This window comes from Pygoscelis adeliae, unplaced genomic scaffold (genome assembly GCF_000699105.1).
Source record: "Pygoscelis adeliae isolate BGI_AS28 unplaced genomic scaffold, ASM69910v1 Scaffold358, whole genome shotgun sequence".
In the NCBI taxonomy this organism is placed as follows: domain Eukaryota; kingdom Metazoa; phylum Chordata; class Aves; order Sphenisciformes; family Spheniscidae; genus Pygoscelis; species Pygoscelis adeliae.
The window spans coordinates 1,107,923-1,127,506 of record NW_008825429.1 but is presented as its reverse complement, the minus strand read 5'-3'; the positions used below and the strand labels follow the sequence as shown (position 1 = coordinate 1,127,506).

The 19,584-nt window shown below is 43.9% G+C and overlaps 1 protein-coding gene across 1 annotated transcript in view; it reads right to left on the bottom strand.

Annotated features, from left to right (window-relative positions):
* Positions 1-7,252: 7,252 nt before the first annotated feature.
* Positions 7,253-19,584, bottom strand: part of HIC2 (hypermethylated in cancer 2) — a 32,688-nt gene continuing 20,356 nt past the window's right edge. The window contains exons 2-3 of the mRNA XM_009330748.1: positions 15,294-15,437; positions 7,253-9,077 (exon numbers count right to left, since the gene is read on the bottom strand). Coding sequence (XP_009329023.1) covers positions 7,329-9,041 — 1,713 coding nt within the window. The 5' untranslated portion in view covers positions 9,042-9,077; positions 15,294-15,437 and the 3' untranslated portion in view covers positions 7,253-7,328. The remainder of the gene's footprint in view (positions 9,078-15,293; positions 15,438-19,584) is intronic.

The window sequence follows — 19,584 nt, the reverse complement described above, 5'->3', positions numbered from 1 at the left end:
GGCCTTTCCCTTGCCCTCCCCTCCTCTCTCTCTCCCCAGGAAACATCCAGGGCTCCTAGACTGACTGATAGTTAAGGCTTAAAATTAAAAAAAGATGCAACAATCCTTGTTCAGTTGTATTTAAAATATCAAAATAAAATGGGGAAAAATATCCAGCCAGCCAGAACAAGATCCTCTCGTCATAGAAAAGTTATCCCCAGCCAGTCAAAACTCCTCTGGAAGTTAGAGCAACAGTTGTGCTAGGTGCTTCAATTGATAACTTGTGAATGAGAAAGTTTAAAAAACATCCCACTCCTCAGGGAAAGCAAGCGCTATGATGTTGATGTCCCCTAACTGCCAACAAATGTAACATGAAGTATTCTGTTTTAGACCTTCCCTACTGCATCCCACAGGGTCTACTTGTTCAAAAAACACTGATCCATTGATCCCTATGTGTTCAGTACTGGGCTTCAAAATGCTTAGGAAAATTGGGGAAGGAGGGGAAGAAGAGGCTGGTGATAGGAGACAACTGAACAAAAAATGCATTTCTAGCTCTAAACTTATGTCTCAGTACTTTTGAGTCCAGTTAGTTAAAACAAGGAAAGCAGAATAAATAGCAATTCTGTTGTGGCACAGAGATGAACGAAGGGCTGAAAAAAAGAAGCCTTCCTGACTATGAGGTCCAGCTAGGAGCCCTACAGCAGAGCTGGAACTGCCTCACAAGCGATCCCAAATCTTTTCCTTTTACAAGGAAAGCAGCAAATTTAGTGAGTCTAATGGGAAATCATCAAAAGTGAAATTTCTTACCCTACTCTGAAAAAATGCAAAATACAAGGAGTGGAAAGGGGCTGAGAATCAGCTACCGCTTGCCTGCTTGTCTCCTGCACTAAAATCAGGACAATAAAGTACCATGGGACTTAAAACGTTGCAAGAAGCTACTTTCAGCTATTGAAAGCAACACCCAAATTTTCTTTTTCAAGAATATGGCCAGTTCTGGAGTGCAGGAGTAAGCTTATAAAAAGAGAGGGGTTTACAATAAATGGAGAGACTTTGTTGATGTTGAGCAAATCATTAAGTTTAAACAAAAACTAAGAAAACATGCTAGAAGTCTATTTATTATTCCAGAATTACAGCTCAGAGCTCATTTAGATTTTAAACTTTTGCTTAAACAAATGTTTATTCAAATATGCCCTCTTAATGATGAGCATTTCTGCTGTCTGGGGAGAGCTAGATGTTTACTGTCTAGAGACACTCAAACCCATTTAAAACATAGCGAGGTTTTGTCTCTGTTTTTGATTTGCTTTTCCCTTAACTCCAGCACAGCTGATTGGAAAGGTTTCTGAATTTGGCAAATATCCAGAAATCAACAAACATCCTTTCTTCATGCTAATTTTTAAGGCTGTAACAGGTCCATAATGAACTCCACCAATACTGGAACAAGAGGCTTTGTGAAGTACAGCTTTTCCCAGGGACTCTAACCACCTTATGCTATAGGGAATCTGACGTTTCAGTATAGTTTGCAAGGCCCATCACAAGACAGCACAGAGGCTGTTGGGTTTGGCACAAAGCTTCCTCTAGCTATCTTAGGCATCAACTCCTCACTCTTGACATCCTTACTGCTACCACAGTAAACAGTAAGTGCGGGATGAGGGGAACTTTAGTAAAGGAGCTCCTTCAGGCGGGACAATAGACTTGTCTCAATCACAAGCTGCAATCAGAAGCACACAACCATTCCTCTGATGACTTTTACCTTCTCCGGATTTTGCCAGCAGTCACTTCAGAATTTGTTTTGTTTCACTGAGTGCACTGGATGTTTCCCTGGTCAAGACCCATTCTCCTGCTTTTCAGAACTGAAGCGACACGGTAAAATACTGCTAACCCAGAATTTGAACCTGCACTGCTTGAAAACAATGCTTTCCACACACACGAGAGAGAGGAAAAAAAAAAAACAACAACCAAAACAGGAATCTTAAAAGAGTGACACTGTAAATGGAAACATTTAAATACAGCAAAACATAAATTCCTCTTCTATGCAAAGCTACAAAAGTCCAGTCTTTGTATTGTCTTCACAGGTTATGGTTTATGGCTATGCTGAGAGTCTCTGAGATTCTTTTTTTTTTAATATATTTTTTTCATTTTTTTGAAATCCTGTAGAGAAGACCCTGCGGACACATCTTTGTGTTTGCAACTTTCTGAATTACATTGCAAAACTGTGCATACAGAATCTGAGAAATAAATACATTCATTACTGCACATACATATTGATACAAAAACAACACTGTCAAATAGTGTTTGCACCATCTTTGTTAGATATTAAGACCAGGCAAAATTAATATTTCATTTTCCATCAGCCCCGCCTCAAATGTTTGAGGTGGCTTTGGTGTAGAAGGTAAAAGCTACAAAGGGTCAAGACTAATGATGGGGAGCTTTTTTTCAAACCTTTTTTTTTTTGGCTTCAGCGGTATTTTAGCAAACCATCTTCATTGGTCATCTTTAGACTGTTCTAACATGCAAATCAAGTTTAGGTTTCCACCTAGAAAGCCTTAAGAGTTTTGGCTGGGCTCTTTGCGCATGACTGTAAGGTCTGGAGTGAATCAATCCAGCTGTTTAATTAAAAGGTGGTTCAGATGGTCCGAACAGTACAGCTCAGGCCCCAGGACAGCTCTGAACAGGAGCCAGCTAGGTGCCCGTGCTCTCACCCTCACGCCAGACCATTAAAGCTACCCAAGTCACCGCAGGGAGATCAGCCACCCCTGCCACAGCCCCTGCCTGGCGCAGAGGGGCGGTTTAGAGTTGTGCGTACTCTTCCACATCAGCAGCCACAAAGCCTCACAGAAGCTGCGTGTCAATAGCTCTTTGGTGTCTTCTGTGATCTTTGTGCCTCCTGCTAACTCCCCCAAATGCACAGAGATAGGCTTTTGGTTTTTTTTTCAGGAATTTGTTTTTGGAGGTTTTGCAGTAAAAGGATTGGAAAACAGCTCAGCCCAGCTCCCCGTGGCTAACGTTAAGGAGATGTGCTGGGTACAGCAGCTCCCACCATCTTCTGACAACATCCTTCTCTCTCTCTAGAGCTTCTCACATCTCTCTCTACCCTCTTGGTACCCTCAGACTCCTCTGAGGAAGAGGTAGGCTGGAATGCCTCCGCAATAGTGCCTGGGTCTCACTCCCAGCAATATCTCTCATGGGTTGAAGACAAAAAAAAAAAAAATCTACGTGCCATATTTCTAATTGTCCTCCCTCTCCCCGCCCTCCCCAAGCAGTGCTGGAATGCAGGCTGGGACACAGATCTCCCCTCCCAAGCTGGGGAACGCTGCGTAGCCTTCAGAGACAAACCAATGGAAAAAGCAAAGATTAATTTTGACTGGCCCCTAGATCTGTTGAGGTCTGAAACTGTAAAAGTTTATGTAAACAATGAGATAAATATATTAGTACTTTTCTGAGCCAAGTGAGGTTCCATACTCATTCAAATGTGCTTTGGTTTAAAAAATAGTTTTGTGAATTTGGGTATGAGCTTCTTTATTCTTTTATACAACTTTTGCTATTTTAACTTTTTTTTTTCCTGTTATTCCGAAAACATTTTGGAACTAAGTGACTAAAGCATATACTTAAGCTGCCTGGCCTCTTTTTTTTTTCTTTTTTTTCTTTTTGTTTGTTTTTAAATTGTTTTATTCCTCTTGAGGCTCTTTGTGTATTTCAAAAAAAATTAAAATAAAATAAAAAAAACAAAAATGCAACTCCCTCCCCCCCACCCTAAAACTCTTAAAATCTTAAATATGAAACTAGTGTTTTGCTTTCTCATTAAAATACAGAAAAATGTTTGATACAATACTATGTCGTACAAATGCAGTTGAGTGTTTAGGCCCCAAGCAGGCCTGAAACAGTCCCTGAAGTTTTGAGTATTATTAGTTATTCATTATTACTGTCACAATTTGGAAAATGTTGTTTATACTCAATCTATGGAACACAACTTTACACAGCTACTTGAAAAAAGAACAAAATTTCCTTTTGTACAATACTCTTGCTGTACACAGACTTTATGTCGTATTGTTTAAGTGCTGGGGAGGGGATAAAGTAAAAAAATGATGCTCCGAAAAAAGATAGCATTGGGTCCTGAAACTTCAACATGATTCTCAAGGCTTAAGAAGCAAATGAAGAAGGGGCCCGGGGGTGGGGGGAGAGGCCACATCACCCACACGCATGCTTGTAAAAATGGAATTAAGGGAGGGGGGAGAGCAGGTTATTTGCCCGCTGAGGAGCTCAGTGCTTCCTCGCGCTTTGGGCTGCTCCGTGGCTTGGCTCAGTCAGTCACAGCTTGAGCTGCTGTCCCAAGGGTGGCTTCTGCACAGACACCCACCTGCTGTCCCCATTGCTGGCCATGTGCCACAGCAGTGGCAGACCCATCTCACCAAACTGCAGGGCCACAAGTGAACGGGGGAAACCCACATCCAAAACCCACAGCGGGGGACAGGGCTCATCCCCTGTGGATGGGGCCGTGCCCTTCTCACTAGGGGAACTAATTAATAATTGTTTTGAAAATCTGGACTCGATGGGTCCTTAGCCAGCCGGCAGCAAGGGGAGCCTGCTCTGGCTGTGGCCTAAGCCAGCGTGGGATTCAGCTCAGGTTTAGGATGGTTGGAGGGAAGGTAAAGGCAGGGTGAAAGTGCCTAGGAACTAATCTTGCACGGCTGTCCCTGGGCCCTGCTGAGACTTGCTCTGAGAAAAAGGTAGATGGCAAGGCCTTCCCTGTCCTCCCCAAAGGCTATTTTGGGGACATTCTCAGGGGTGGTTGGCAAGGAATCAAGGAGAAAAGAATTCAATATATATTCAAAATGTGGAAGTGCTAAAGACACTAAAAACCCACGTAAACCCCCAAAAGAAAACAGCGCATCTCAGCACAATTAGAAAAAAACAAAAGTCCATGCTCCCCTCTCACGCTCCACAGCTCGCAGGCGTCCGGGAGCAAGCAGGCAATGGCACTGGGAGAAGCACACTGGAGCGCAGCGGGCGAGAGGGGCGAGCGTGTTCCCTGTAACGTGACACCAGGCCAAGGCTCAGCGCCTTTGGGTTGTCTATTGCTTGGAGCCTGGATTCCAGTTTCCTCAGTTCATTCAATTGACCCAAAAACTTCTTATGGACTAGTCTACCTTAACAAAAAAAACCCAAAAAACAAACAAACAAAAAAACCCAATAGAAAATGAAGCTTATATTTCTTTGTTTTAGTCAAACATGCTCACTTTTTTCTTTTTTTTTCTTTTTTCTTTTTTGGTCGAAACTTAAAAAAATTGGTTTTGTTTTTTTAAAAAAGACAAAACGTGAGGTTTGGTAAACCTTACGCATAGAGACTATACTGGTTTGAGTGGGGAAAAAAAAAAAAAAACAAAAAAATGAAAAAACACAAGTGTAAACCTTACTCAATTCAGAAGGGATGAATCTACTGGCTGTGAATTTTTACCACCACAGTCACGGGAGGCTTGAAATAAGCCATAGTTTTCCACAAGGTCACGCCAACAAAGTCAAGAGGGCCAAGAATCGGTGGGCTAAGTTCTCTGTCTTCTCTCCTAAACCAATAGCAGCTGTTGGCTGTGATGTCTTATGCAGATGTTGCAAGAACATTTTGTTTCTTTTTCTTTTCATTTTTCTTTTTTTTTTTTTTTTTTGTGTGCGTGTGTTAAATTGTCTAAAAGGGAGGATATTAAACACTTTGGTTTGCTTTTTCCTCCTCTCCCCCACCTTATTGCACTCTGGATTCTAGTAAATTATAGGCTGCTATGCCCTCACCCTCTGTCCTGCCAGGTGTTTAGAGACTGACCCAGATGTGCTGGGGGAGTGGAAGATGAGGGGGACATTTTCCCCTCCCCATAGTATCCAGATTCAATAAACAAAGCTGGAAAGGGCCCAAAAAGCTCAGAGAAGTTTTCTTCTTTTATCTAAAAGTGACTACAAACAGCCAAGAGACTGCAAATGAGCCAGTCCAAGCAGCCAGCAGAGCCTTTGGCTCACCGTATTTTTTGCTTTGTCTTTGGCCGAGCATTGCTTTAACATTTCTCTAGCTGACTTTTGATGGAAGGACGGGGTGGTAAAAATCCCTTAACTTTAATTTAGCTTCTACTTTTATACATTTAATTACTTACAATAAGAGAAAAAAAAATGCCTAATCTTTCACTAACCATCTTATTGTTCTCATGAATTCAAGAGGTAGCAAAGGTAACAAGTCTGTCCACACAGACTCGCTCTTTAGTGAGGGAGGAAAGCTAAAAACATACACACACACAAAAAATAAAATAAAAAATAATAAAAAAGTACCTAAGGAACTTGTAGCAAGTCCAGCCTACATCAAACCCCCTCCCCGCCCACCCACCCTAGAATTAACCTCAGCTCTTCCAGTTCAAACATTCACATAAACGTTACAATGGTTTTTCCTTTAATAAAACAAGTACCTCTAAGCAAAGAATATTCATACGAAACTACTAGAAAAGTAAAGATGACCCCCTGCTCACTGAAAGAAATTCCCAGGGCATCCAGTCCCTGTTCAGTCATGGGTAAGGCAGAAGAGGTTTGTGTGTTTTGTGAGAAAAGGTGGCGTGTGGTTACGTGTGCCAAGGATAAAGGTCAAAACCAAAAGAGGGAGGGATGGTGAGGAGGCATTGCCATTTCTTTAAGTGAAGCACTCTGGCTGGTGCACACCTAGGTAGACTGCTCTCCCCACCATCACCAGCCCAGGGGAAGGGTGGTGGGTTCCACCACGGCTATGGCTTTCCCACGGTATCCGAAGGGGCTGCCAACCCTGTGAGATGGTCCACAGACACAGCTTCCGCGCTTGTGAATGCAACGCTGTGTTATTTCACAGCTACTTAGGCCACTGAAAAGGTGTACTTCATTTTCTTTTTAATGGCAAGAAATGCCCCTACTGAGTTTCGTTTTAAGAGAGGAGGTGAGTGGGGTGACAGTAACACGAAAGAAAGAGGCAGGGAGGGGGGAGCCAGCAGAGGTCGAAAGTTCCCCATGGTCCCCCTATCTGCTTCAGATAATCAACGTGTCAATGAAGTCAATGTGCGCAAAAAGAAGTGGTGTTTCTTGCCAGATCACCAAGATTTGGAGGGAGAGTTGGACGAAATGCATCAGCTTGGCTGTGGACCTTTCTTTTTTTAAAAAAAGGGAAAAAAGGAACTTTTTTTTTAAAATGTTAAAGCTACATTTGTTTAGGCCTCCCATGACTGAACAGAGTATGGGGAGTTGCCCCCTTTTTTGTTTGTTTTTTTTTTCTTTTTTCTTTTTTTTTTTTAAGCAGCAAGTCTACAGAAAGGTAAATCACTGCGGATGGGCTCGAAGCTCATTCTGGAGTCTTTGGCTTATGTGGGAGAGGTATGCATTCGCAGGTGGCTGATCAGATTGCGCTGCTGGGTGAATTTCCCACCACACAGTTGACATTCGTAAGGTTTTTCTCCTGAGTGGACACGCATATGCTCTGTCAGTCGGTACTGCCGGGTAAAGCGCATCCCGCATTCCTCGCAAGCAAAGGGCTTGAGCCCTAAGTGGCTGCGCATGTGCCGTGTCATGGTGCCCCGCTGCGTGAACATCTTGCCGCAGATGTTGCAAGGGAAGGGCCGCGTCAGCCAGTGAGTCTTCTCATGCTGCCGCAGCGTGGCTGGATCCTTGTAGCTCTTCTCACACACTGAACACTTGAAGGGCCGGGACTCTGCGGCGTAGGACTGGTTGGGATTGGACAAATCCTCGGCTTCATCCTTGCCGCCGTACGTGCCTTCCTCCTTGATGTAAAGGTCTTCCTCGGTGTGCGTCTCCACATGGGCATTGAGCTGCTCGGAGCTGGGGAAGCCTTTGCCGCAGGGGATACAGACATACAGGTTGTCACCGTAGGCCACTGGCTCAAACCCCTCCTGCCGGTAGACATAATTGGCACTAGTATGCCCGCCACTCTCGCTCTCACTCTGGCCGCTGTCGTCACTGTTCTCCTTACCATTTTCCACCTCTTCCTTACATGGGTAGGGTAGGTCTGCGCCGTAGGCCCCAGCCAGACTCCGCTCCACGGACTTGGATAAGGGCCCCAGCAGGATACCGTTGGGCAGCCCTTCACTCTCGTCCCTGTCTTTGCCCCCCTCCTTTCGGTCAAAGGCATTGTCTTTCTTGATCCACTCCTTCTTGCGGGATGAGTGCCGGAGGCCCTTGCGCTGGCTGCTCTCCGTCAATGAGTGGTGGCACTCTTCGCTCAGATCCATCTCCATGGGGTCGCTGCTGTCCGCCATGCTGTGAGGGGCTCCGACTCCAGACTCGTCGAACGATGAGGCACTGTTGGCTGCGGGGGCTGAGGCAGATTGAGGAGAGCCATGCTGGCTTTCGCTGTGCTGCGTGTCATCGTGGGAGGCTGCAACAGGGAGCGACGGGCTTTTTTTGGACAGGTCGAGGCCTAGCTCCTGGTCGCCGGTGCTTCCATTCGCACTGCTGCCCCCACCGCCGTTCTTACTGGCTCCCCTGCTTAAGGAGTGACAGTTCTCTTGGTTGGAGCTGCTGATGAAGACCTCGTCATCGGAGAGCTTTCCCTTTGACAGCTCCTTTGAGTGCGAGCCCTTCAACCCCTCATTTGACCCTGAATAGCGAGCTTGGATGACCGAAGCAGTGGAAAGTCTCTGACTCCTGGCAGATCTCCCAACACCAAGGCCACCGGCCTTGCTAGCAAAGGACTTGCCATTCCGCTTCAGCTTCTTTCTGCAGAGAGCTGCCAGGTCGTGCAGTTGGAGGTAGCTTGCTGCGGTGAGGAGAGCATTAAAGTTCTGTTCACCGGGCTGGTCAGTCGTTAAGAGCTTACCAGTATAAATAAAGTCCAAGATCTGCCGGAACACGGTGGGGTTCACCATGTCCGTGTCTAAGTTAATCAGGTTGTCATGCAGGACAAGGGATTTGAAATACATGCTGCTGGCTGCCAGGATGTTCTTATGGGCACGAAACAGGGCATTTTCTACCACAATGATCACATCACAGAGGAAACCTTTGGCTCGTTGCTGGTTCAGCTGCAGTAGCAGTTGTTTGGCATGATTTGGCAGTTCCATCTCCACCTTCTCTTCCTTTCACCTTCACCTTACCACCTGCAAAACAGGAGGATGAGAGGTGTGAACCTGCTGTTTCCACTTGAACAAGTCTACATTTAATAGACTGGCTTAACACAGTGCAGTCTATGTTAGACTTGACACTGACTAAGGAGCTCTGGGTACATTCAGCCCTGCAAGCTGTGATCCTGCTTAGAATACAGAGAGAAGTATTTCTCATGCTAAGGTTTGATTCAAGTCTTTCAAAAATCAGATTTGTAAATATCCTTTTACAAAAGCAATCATTGGCTGGAATTACTATTCAAAAGATACCAGCGGAAAACAATAGTTAGGTACAGGGGAAAGCTGTTTCCCTCTCCTGACACAAATCTGAAGGGAGAATGGGGAGCAAGAAAAAAAGGAAGAAGAAAGAAGCATCTACTTCACTGCCATTTGCATATCTGAGCATGTAAAATAATTAGCATAAGCTGCAGCTTCCCTGCTTTAACATGTAGTTTGTTTCTTGGCTCTTACATGTTGAAATCTTACAACACCCAGCTGCTCTGGGGTTGAGAAAATTACATTAGCAACTAAATCCATTGAAGAAGGAATTAATCACACTGAGGTGTGAATGGGAAATCTCCTTAAGAGTACGAAAGGCTGCTTTAAAAACCACCCGCCTGGCAATGTCCATATCCCAATCCATTGACATGAAGGGCTAGAATCAGCCCTGAACTGGCTGAAATTCAGAATGCTGAGCTAGCTAAATGCCACCAAATGTCTTCAACGATCTGAAACTGTTTTCTTAAGTTAATTCTGCCCCGCCTTTAGTTTTGAAGGAATTTTGCTTAAACTGATAGTCAAGTAACCTATCTCAAGTCACAGTCTCTCTACCCTGAAGTACTGAGAAGAGAATAAAATTGTGGTTACCTCTGTGTAGTTCATGTATTTCACAAACAGTATTCACTATGTAGTTTAGTTTACATATTTCTATTGGCTTTCCCATTAGTATGGTCTGTATGAAATACCTAGTTTGAGGCATATCAGAACTAATTGCAATTTCATGTTTGGTAGATACTACAATACATAAAAACTAGAATTTAAATCTGGGGCTGTGTTCAAGAATCCAAGATAATTTTTTTAACTTTTTTTCTTGAGTTTTTTCTTTGAAAGTGCCAACTACTCACTTGTAATGGGCATTTATCTGTTAAAGTTGATTTAAAATAGTTTCTGAGGTTGAAATGTAAGAATTAAATACCAAACATATGACAGCTACCTTTAGCCTTCCACTTCCTTCCTTCCTTCCCCAGTTCATCTTATTATTGAAACAGATTTCTCTTACTGAAGGGGGAGCAGGCTATAAGTCTATAGAAATGAAGAGCTTAAATTTTCTCTTAAAATCATCATCAGTTAATGTTTTTATTGCTTGTGAGTCCCATTACCACATTCTGTCCCATCAGATTTCAAATGATGAAGCATTAGACTGCATTATCTTCCCTTTGTGTCAAGTATGTGTACACAAGAAAAAGAAATAAGGAGTGATACTGTCAATATTAAAAATAACCTCCCTCAAACCTGTAACCACTAACCGGTGATAAATAGAAAGATTTGATCTGGCAGAAAGGTAGTAAATTTACATCATCCATTTCTGCACAACAAAAAGATTTTGCTTTATGAAAAAAGCTACCAAAAAGTAAACAAATTCAATTTTTCCTCCGATTTTGCTGCCTGACTAGCCTGATACTTACACTTTTACCAACAGATCTGCCAAGCAGGTGCCTCCCTTGTTCCACAGGACACATTTCTTCACTTGGTTAGCTGGTCAGCCTGGTACTTGCTTACACATTTGGTAGAATTTTGTGGCACCTGTTCAGTGCACCAGCACCTAATTCAGCATCCACACAGATCTCAGTGGCTTGTCACCTTGACCCACAGCTAAAATGGCTGCTCTGCTTTTCTGTTCTATATTGTTTCAGCAATGGATGGGAGCCCAAGAAGACGGTGGATTCACCACTGTGCCTTTGTGCACATTAATGTTGTTCCCAGAGGTGGCTGGCTTTAGAAAGGGTGGCAGCCAAAAGGAGGAAATACAGGCTTGCCACGGTGCTAGCCAGCTATTTCTTCGCCATCTATAGTGTTTCTGCCATAGAAACTCACCCTGCAGCATCACAAAAACGTGACAGAGACAGGGATTACCACCACTGAACAGTGTTGAGCACTTTAAAAACAAGTTTTGCTGTAACTAGTTACATCAGAGTTGCAGCACGCAGGCAATGTGTCTGGTTCTAGTGGCTTGCTTCCAGAATTGCTGATTAAGAGGAAGAAGCAACAGCACAGAGGCACCAAATACCCACTTTTATCTAGCCAGGCCAGTAAAAGCACTTACTTCTGGGTCACCGAGATATATTGATAGGGAAGGACAAAAACATGGCTTGCAACATAACACAGCATCTATATATATATATAAATGCATCCTGCTCAAGAATAGCAAGAGACAGCCTACTACTACACTATTTTCACTACAAACATAATGGTGCTTCTCCATGCACATAACACACAAAATCCCTGGATATGATTTGTAATTGTTCCATAAAGGACAAATACGGGAAAGGAAAGGAAACAGCACAGCCAATATTTTTTGCCTAAACAGACTAATAAAAAAAAACTATGTTACTGAAGTAAAAGCAAGCTTATTTCCCATTCATGTGGCACTTGAAGCAGAGGTCTAGAAATCTCTGTATACGTGTTTGTCTAAGCCTTTGCAAAGAGTCAAGGCTTGCTGCAGCTACTAATGGGAAATATTTTTCAATTTTAACTTCTGTTTTTTTCTTTCTGCCTTAAATGATATTGAAACCAGGTAATGAGCCTGCAGGGAAAGCCCTGGAAACAGGGGTAGAATTATAGTTCTGCTTTTTACTGACCTTCATGAGGAAGATAATGTTATTATTAAACCGCAGTATGTTCTGCAGCATAAACATTAGCATAGTATTAGTTGTTTAAACTACCTCTATTTATCTCACATGTCAAATTTTACAGAAGTATTCATGTTCAGTAGGACATAAGTATGAGGTAGGTTATTACCTTTAGTAGATTTGAAAAGCGGTGATCAGGTATAAGCACTATAACACTGCCTATCAAATTTGAATTTGTTAGCTGAAGCCTAACATGGATTTAGCAACCCCAACAAAATGAATGTAATGGAACAAGGCAGCAAAACCTTCAGCCAAGTTTAGATCCCCATGTTTAAAATTTTGCCAGAATTGCCCACTGAGGGCTTTTACCAGGACAGCAACATGGGTCAGAGAACACACCTTTGACTGACGTACCTTTGTTGACAAAAGCTTTATAGCATCAACCTGGCTTGTGTATCTTGTGCAGTCCTGAACAAAAATAAATCCATTCCAGGTATTTTCCAGAGCTGACCAGTTACAAACCCTTCTTTAGCAATGATGCATTTCAGAGGTGGGGGAAGAGGGGTGTGTTGGAAAACTTGTTAGCGAAAGAGAAGCAGGCATTATTCCTTAATCTATGGCATTCCTAAGATCTCACTTCTAGCTGAAAGCATGGGACCAAAGACAACTACGAGGTTAAGTCCAGTATAAAAGTTAGCAGATTGTCCCAACAAATGGCAGGTACAGCCTTACAAAGGCCTTGCTATCCATTAGTTTGCAGAGACTGGCTCTTAACAAACCCTGAACATTTGGATAACATCACCACCAACAACAACAACAAAAGCCCCAAAAGCCCTGAAAAATCACAGTGGTTTATATTTCTTGTATCTCAGTATCATTTTTAAGAACTCTTCATTTCTGTTTTCTGCAAAAAGATAGAAAAAACCATACTCCCAGTTCAGAGGAGCCCTGGCTCAGAAAAGGCTCAGATGCATTTCTAGTAAAAAAACCAAACCCCAGACCTCAAGAATATGTAGATGTCTCACTGGGGCCACAGCCTTTTCTCATTGAATTTGGTGTGCAAAATTTCACTCCTTTGCATTTAAAACAGGATCACAGAAGGCTTTGGACAAATAGCATTAGAGATGGTATTTTTTCAGATTCAAGTCATTCAAGACATATAGTTTTCAGAGCAATGAACCTGCTCAAATATTCTTGTGCAAGTAGGGAATGAAGCAAGACTGAGGCTCTCCACTACCTCCACCATGACACTGAGACACAGCACATGCAAAGACATGAAAATACAGGGCACAAATCACAGAATACAGTAATGCTGCAAGCAGGTGCCACACATCAAACAAAGCTTCGCAAGCTAAGAGCTGATAGCATCTTCATAAGCAATATTGCCCAAGGAGCTGGGTAACTGTGAGCTGCTGTGCCCAACCTGGGGCACACTGTGATCCTGTGGGCATGAAGATTGTGCAGAACACACAGACTGCTCCAGGAGCTGTGCTGCTCTCACTGTAAAGCAGGAAAAACTTAATTTTCTCTCAATTTCCATAAAGACTCTGGATGTCACAGAAAATTAGGTTGCCAAAGTACAGGAGAAGAGGAATCCCTTCACCCCTTTCAATAGTATAAAATCTACATATTCACTACAGATTTGATTCTCTTTAATATCACTAAATCTCTTCCTAAAAGTAATTGCTGAATGAATGCTAAATGTGTTATCTTAGCAACCTCTGGCAGGAGATGCTATTTGATTTTGTCTCTGAGTTATAGATTGCAGCATATGGATATTGTTTACCTTTTAAGAAGCAACACCAGTGAAGCAAAGAATCAATCAAAAACAGATCTAAGGAATCACTCATTTCACGTAGAGGATTTGTGGATGGATGAGAAGGCTAGACACCGAGCACCTGAGCAGTGAACTAACAGTACTGCAGATAAAAACCAACAAACAGATTAGATGTGATGTATCAAATTTGATGCCGTTAAAGCGTTAGCCTACTGTGCATGTTATAATATACCCAGGAAAAGATAATGGCCTGCTTACTTGTTTCTCCACCTTCCCAAGTAGTTGTGCTGCACTGAGCAGACACTGCAGTAGTGAGCATGGGGAAGAACGTGACAAAATTAAATCAATTGTTTCCTACATTGCTCTTTCCCATCAATTTACTTCTGACATTAAAAACGCTGTGTCCAGCTGCTACTGAATCTGGGTGAAACTGAAACGGATGACTTCTGCACCCTTCAGTTTCAGATGAACTAACTTTTTTAGAGCACTTGAAGACCCCACTGGGAAAACAGCTTTCCTGTTGCTCACTGGCTCATCTGATCTTCCTCTCCCCACATCCCAACAGAACCTATTTCCAGGACTCTCCCAAGGTATTGGTGAGGTGGGCTTTCATGGCCACTAACCTTCCCGCCCAGGAGCTGCAGTTGGCTGGTCATTAGCCCATGCCTTGTAAAGGTATTCACATTCCAGAGCAGCAGACACATGGGGAGGAATGCAGGAACTGTGTTAGTCCAAATGGTTCCCTATCCCCAGCCTCTGTGAGCAGGCAGACAGCCGAACTCAGAAACAGAGGCAACATGCATTTTCATCATTGGCAGTGGAGCAGCAAAAGCTCTGTGAGGTGGGTTCCAGCAGAAAACAGGATACAGCACCCTTGTTTTTCTCACAGGAATATCTCTCACGTCAGAATAGGTAAGACCAACGTGTCAAGTTACTCAGGGAGAGGTCTGCAAAGTCTGGGGAAGGGAGAGAAAGTGACATGCAGGACAGAGCAGGATGTGCAGCTGATGTTGCAGGTGTGGACATGGAAAGGAGAAGGAGAATGGAGGATCATTTCACAGAGGACACCACCACAGCAAACTTAGTGGCCCTTGCTTAGTTTGTTACATTCCAATTAGTGCCAGGCAGAACTGCCCTCCCAGCTCCCTGAAGCAGCTCTTGCAGGACTCCCGTAGAAACAGTGTAGCTTTGCTTATGGACACAAGCACCTGTTCGGTACCTCTGTGCGGCAACGTTTGGACATTAGGTACGTGGGCAATACATGCTCAACTGCTACCAGCTCCTGGCCCAAAAAGGAGAGAAGAAAGAGAGTCAGATGATTTCCCCAGTCCCTTCTCTTTCCTGTTCTAGAATAACGAGGAGAGCCCGACATGGCTAGGTCCTTCTCTACCGCATGGCAAACTGCCCAGGGAAGGGGAGTCTCCATGAGTGAAAAGGGTAGGGGCCCTGTGTGCATGAAAGCACTAACATCAGGAGAGCAAAGTGATTTCCAGTCAGTGCAAGGCTGCAGCAAAGCAGGAACACCTTGCTATACAAGCTGAGACTACGAGCAGTAGAATGCAGATTAACCACTTGGTTGCCGCTTACCATGCCAGGTACATTGGGCTAAAGGCACCTCCATCCAGTGCTGCCCGACGTGCCAGGTACATCCCATGATGTTCCATTGAAATCACAACAGGCCATCAATAGAACGTGGCTGCACGGATGCAGAATGGAGAACCAGCAGGGACGCTGTTAAATGCAATTAAAAAACTGCAATCAAAATTGAAACGTACATTTTAAAATGGCCACCTGCCTTAAATATGTAACTACTAGAACAACCTCCCCTCCACCCATCTCCCCAGAACTGCTGAACTGCCACAGAAACAGAGCAGAAGGCCTCTGCAAGTTTCTTGATGACTCTGTCTGGCCACCTCCATTCAGGACTCCCAACGGCACTGAGCTTCAGGGGGACCAGTCCATATACATCCAAGAACAGCAGATCCCAGGATGTCTGCACCAGCTTCCTTCTACCCAGAAATTCAGGCAACTAAATATCACCATTTAGAAATGCCTCTACAACGAGAAAAGCCTGGCGCCAGAGCTTCATGGTCTCGTTCCCCACACAGTACAGGCAATGGAAGAAACACTTAAATGCTGATCCTCTGTGTTGTCCCCATTTCCCTGTCCCGCTTCCCCAGCCTTTGGAATCCTGCTCTTCTAGAGATGTTATGGCATTGAGCCAGGCTGGGTCCTTTGGCTTTTGTTACATCTGTGGTGCAAGACGGGAAAAGAAAATACTGTGTACCCTCTCCTATTTATAATGATGCTTCACTGATAATTTAATCTACATTCTTGGAGACTGGAGATCAAGTTCATTCATGGTGAACTGCAGCTGGTATGAGAGTTGCAAAACTGAAGATCTGTAATTCCACCCTTCCCTGCCCAAAGGAAAAAGCAACAACATATTTTCCATGTCAGGGAAAGGCACATCCCACAGACAGACAGCTTGTCAAGCCTAGGGTATCCTCTGCAGTGTGTATCCTCCTTCCCCCAGAGTTCCTGTAATCAGCTCTGGCAGGGTTATCAAAGAGGGTAGTCTCAGGGTAGATGCTAAGCACAGGTCCCTATCTACAAGTGGTGATACTCCCCCAGTGGAAAAAAAACAAAACAAAAAAACAGAACAGAAATAAGCCTGCAGCCTCACAGGGACTTAAAATAGGTTTTTAGACCCTCATGGCGAAGTGAAACTTCTGCATAGCTCTTGTCACATTGATGGCTGCATGTCTCCAGCTGGGCTGCTGGAGATAGAAATCTTACATTTAAAAAGTTAGAAGAATATTATCATTTCAACCTTAAAGATAAAAGGCCAAATGAAAAAGACATATAATAATAAATGTAGTTAGATGGGAGAGAACGTAAAGGAGGACACTGGCCTGGCAAATAGAAAGTGCCTTCGTGAAAAGGACACTGAATGTAAGGAGACAGTTCTTCATTCTTCCTAGACATCTGCTGGGCTCAGGCCCAGGACAGTGTTCCCATCATTTCCACCTGCATTCTTATCCCCACAATTCTGTAACTAAATCCCTTTCACACTGAACTAACAGGTCTTTTGTATTCAGATCACCCTGTTTTGACTGCTATAGACTGAAGATTTTTAAATCTTATCAATACAATGAAGAAGTGAAATGTAAGCGTTTGCTTACTGACCTGGGCTATGCTGAGCCAAGAGCATTTGCTGAACTAGTCTGAACGGACCACTGCCAGCATGAACAGGCGAACCCACATTTAAATAGCGTGCAACTTTAAGCATAACGGGCCAGAACCCCAGGAATTTTGAGCTCCCCCCTCTTCCAAGAGATCACACACTCGACTACATACGAGCAACATACTACTGGCTGCATCTGCCACCATCAGGACTCTGAAAAACACTCAGCAATACCAGCAATACTCAGCTTAAGAAAGGCTGAATGCTGCGTAAAGGTATTTCTTGGACAGGTTTCGAGACAGCAGCTCAAATGCAGATTTACACCCAGATTACAGCAATTTGCTTCTTGCTACAGTGAAGTAAGAATCTCTTCTCCATAGTTTTATTTCCCCTCTAGGGCAGAGATTAGCAGAGAACTGCTTAAAACAAAAGTATTTCCTACTGTTAGAACATCGCACTGCAGTCAGAATTGAAGCTTCCTGCCAATTCCTAAACAGAGCCCTTGTATATTATACATTTATTTTCACTGCTGACATGAAGGAGCCTAAGACTACCCAAACCCTTTAGTGGGAGGAGAAGAGAAGAGGCATGGACATTGCAGATCTTGTCAAGCAGAGCCAGGCACTAAAAATTCCTGCATATCTGCAGAGCACAGTTGATCTCAGGAACACAGCAGTGGCACAAAACAAAAAGCCTCAGAAGCTAGTGAGCCGCAATAGATGTTGGGCTTTTCTGCAGCCCTGCAGCAACTGAGCAAGCTCAGCTCCAACTGTACCTGCATTGCAAGTGGTAAAGGCAGCTCTGATGTCCCATGCTAATCTAGTAACTCCTTCTTGCACTAAAGTACCCACATATTCAGTGGAGTAGCTCAGCTCACACAGGAGGAAGGATACCCTCTACCCATCCACCAGTTAAGGCCCCTTTGGTATGCAAAATTCCTCTTTCCCAGCTACCTTTGAGCCTTGATGTATAGAATTCTCCCTTTGCAATGCAAGAATTTAGGACATGACTAAAGGATAGTTGCTACCTCCTAACTAATCCTAGAGAGTGTTAGGCAGAATCATCAAGCCTATGAATTACATGGAGTGAGAAGATGCTTCTGGTCCTAAAAGCTTGGGACCTCTCCTTCAGTATGGTAGGCCAGAGCTGGTGGAGGATGCACAGGGTGGCAGCTTCATGCTGGGCATTGCTCTGGGGGCAAGAGGACACAGCACTGTGGAGAAGAAGGAACGTCATGACCCTTTTCCAACTTTTCACAACTGTCTTACAGCACCCTCCCAGTTGCAGCACAGCTTTAGGGCTCTGAGTCACCACAGGTACAAGCTGATAGCTGGGTTGTGAAATGCAGCAATACTGGAGCAAATGCACGGCCCTTTCAGCTGTCCCTGCAACTGGGGAGGGATCTCCAGGACAGGGATGAGGCAGGCAGCTGGGAGTGTTAAATCCACTAGCGATTGTGACTCAGACCCCTTAGTTATAGGGTTTGTTAGAGCAAACAAGGCCTCAGAGTACTGGGAGAAATGGGAGAGAGTTTGATAAAGATCCTCCTGATTGGCCTGCTTATTTTTATTTCTTGTGTGGACTCAGCAAACTTTTCTGCAGAGAGAAGCAGTCTGCACAGGAGTATCTATGTACAGAATACTGCTAATATCGTGAACTTGTTCCAATAGTTAACACTGAGCTTCATGCTGAGGGTTGCAGGACGAACATGGGTAGTAACAGCCTTGGACTAAAATGTCACCTCTCTCACCACATGCCAGATACCACAGAAACAAACTTTGCTGTCTCATTTTCTTCTACAAGACCAAATCTCATTCCTTTATCTCATGCATACCTGCAACTGCAGCAGCAGTTCTCCTTAACATAAATAAACAATACCTTAAATACAGCACCTTTTGAGCTTTATCCATCTTTTTTTCTTTTTTTGCCAAGAACTGACCACGTACTCAGCCCTATATCTCCCAGAGAAATCTTTGTCTCTAAGCTCCATTCCTGTGAAGCCTTTCAAGCAAACCAGTGTTTAAGAATTGGTCCTGGCAGTATCAAGACTTTACTGCCTGCCAAATGTCCCTCCGAATCAGATGCTTAACTGATCATCCTGAACCCTTCCTCATACATTTGGTTCTTTGCAACCACCAAAAAGTGTTTCTGCAACTCAGAGCCTGGCAAACGAGAGGATGCCAGAAAGCCACTATTGCTTGTAAAAGCAGAAGGACTAAAAGACTCAAAGTTTTGCAAACTATCTGCACTGCATCCAAAGCTGTCCAAGCTGAAGATAACCTAAGGGGGAAGCAGGGTTCACTCATTTTCAAAATTCTTCATTTCTTTGGCTGCCTCTCCTCAACCACTGCTTCTCATTTTGACTTGTTTTATTCCTCTGTCTTTCTCACTTGAGACTTCAGACTTTCTTTAAACTCAGCTCACAGGCTGCAAGGAGGTCACTCTACATATGCTTCCAAAATCCACCTCTTCCCAGTAAGGCTCCCATCCCGCCATCCTTATCCTGCAGCACTGCACAACAGTGGTCCAGGGCTGCGGATACCTCATGCACATTTGGCCAACCTTCTCTGTCAGACAGTTTGTCAGCTTTGGGGATTACAGCTCCAGGTACATTATGAAAGGCAGCCCAGCAAGGTCATGGGGTGTTGAAAACTTTGCTACAAACCAAAGCAAAGGATCTTCCTCCTTTCC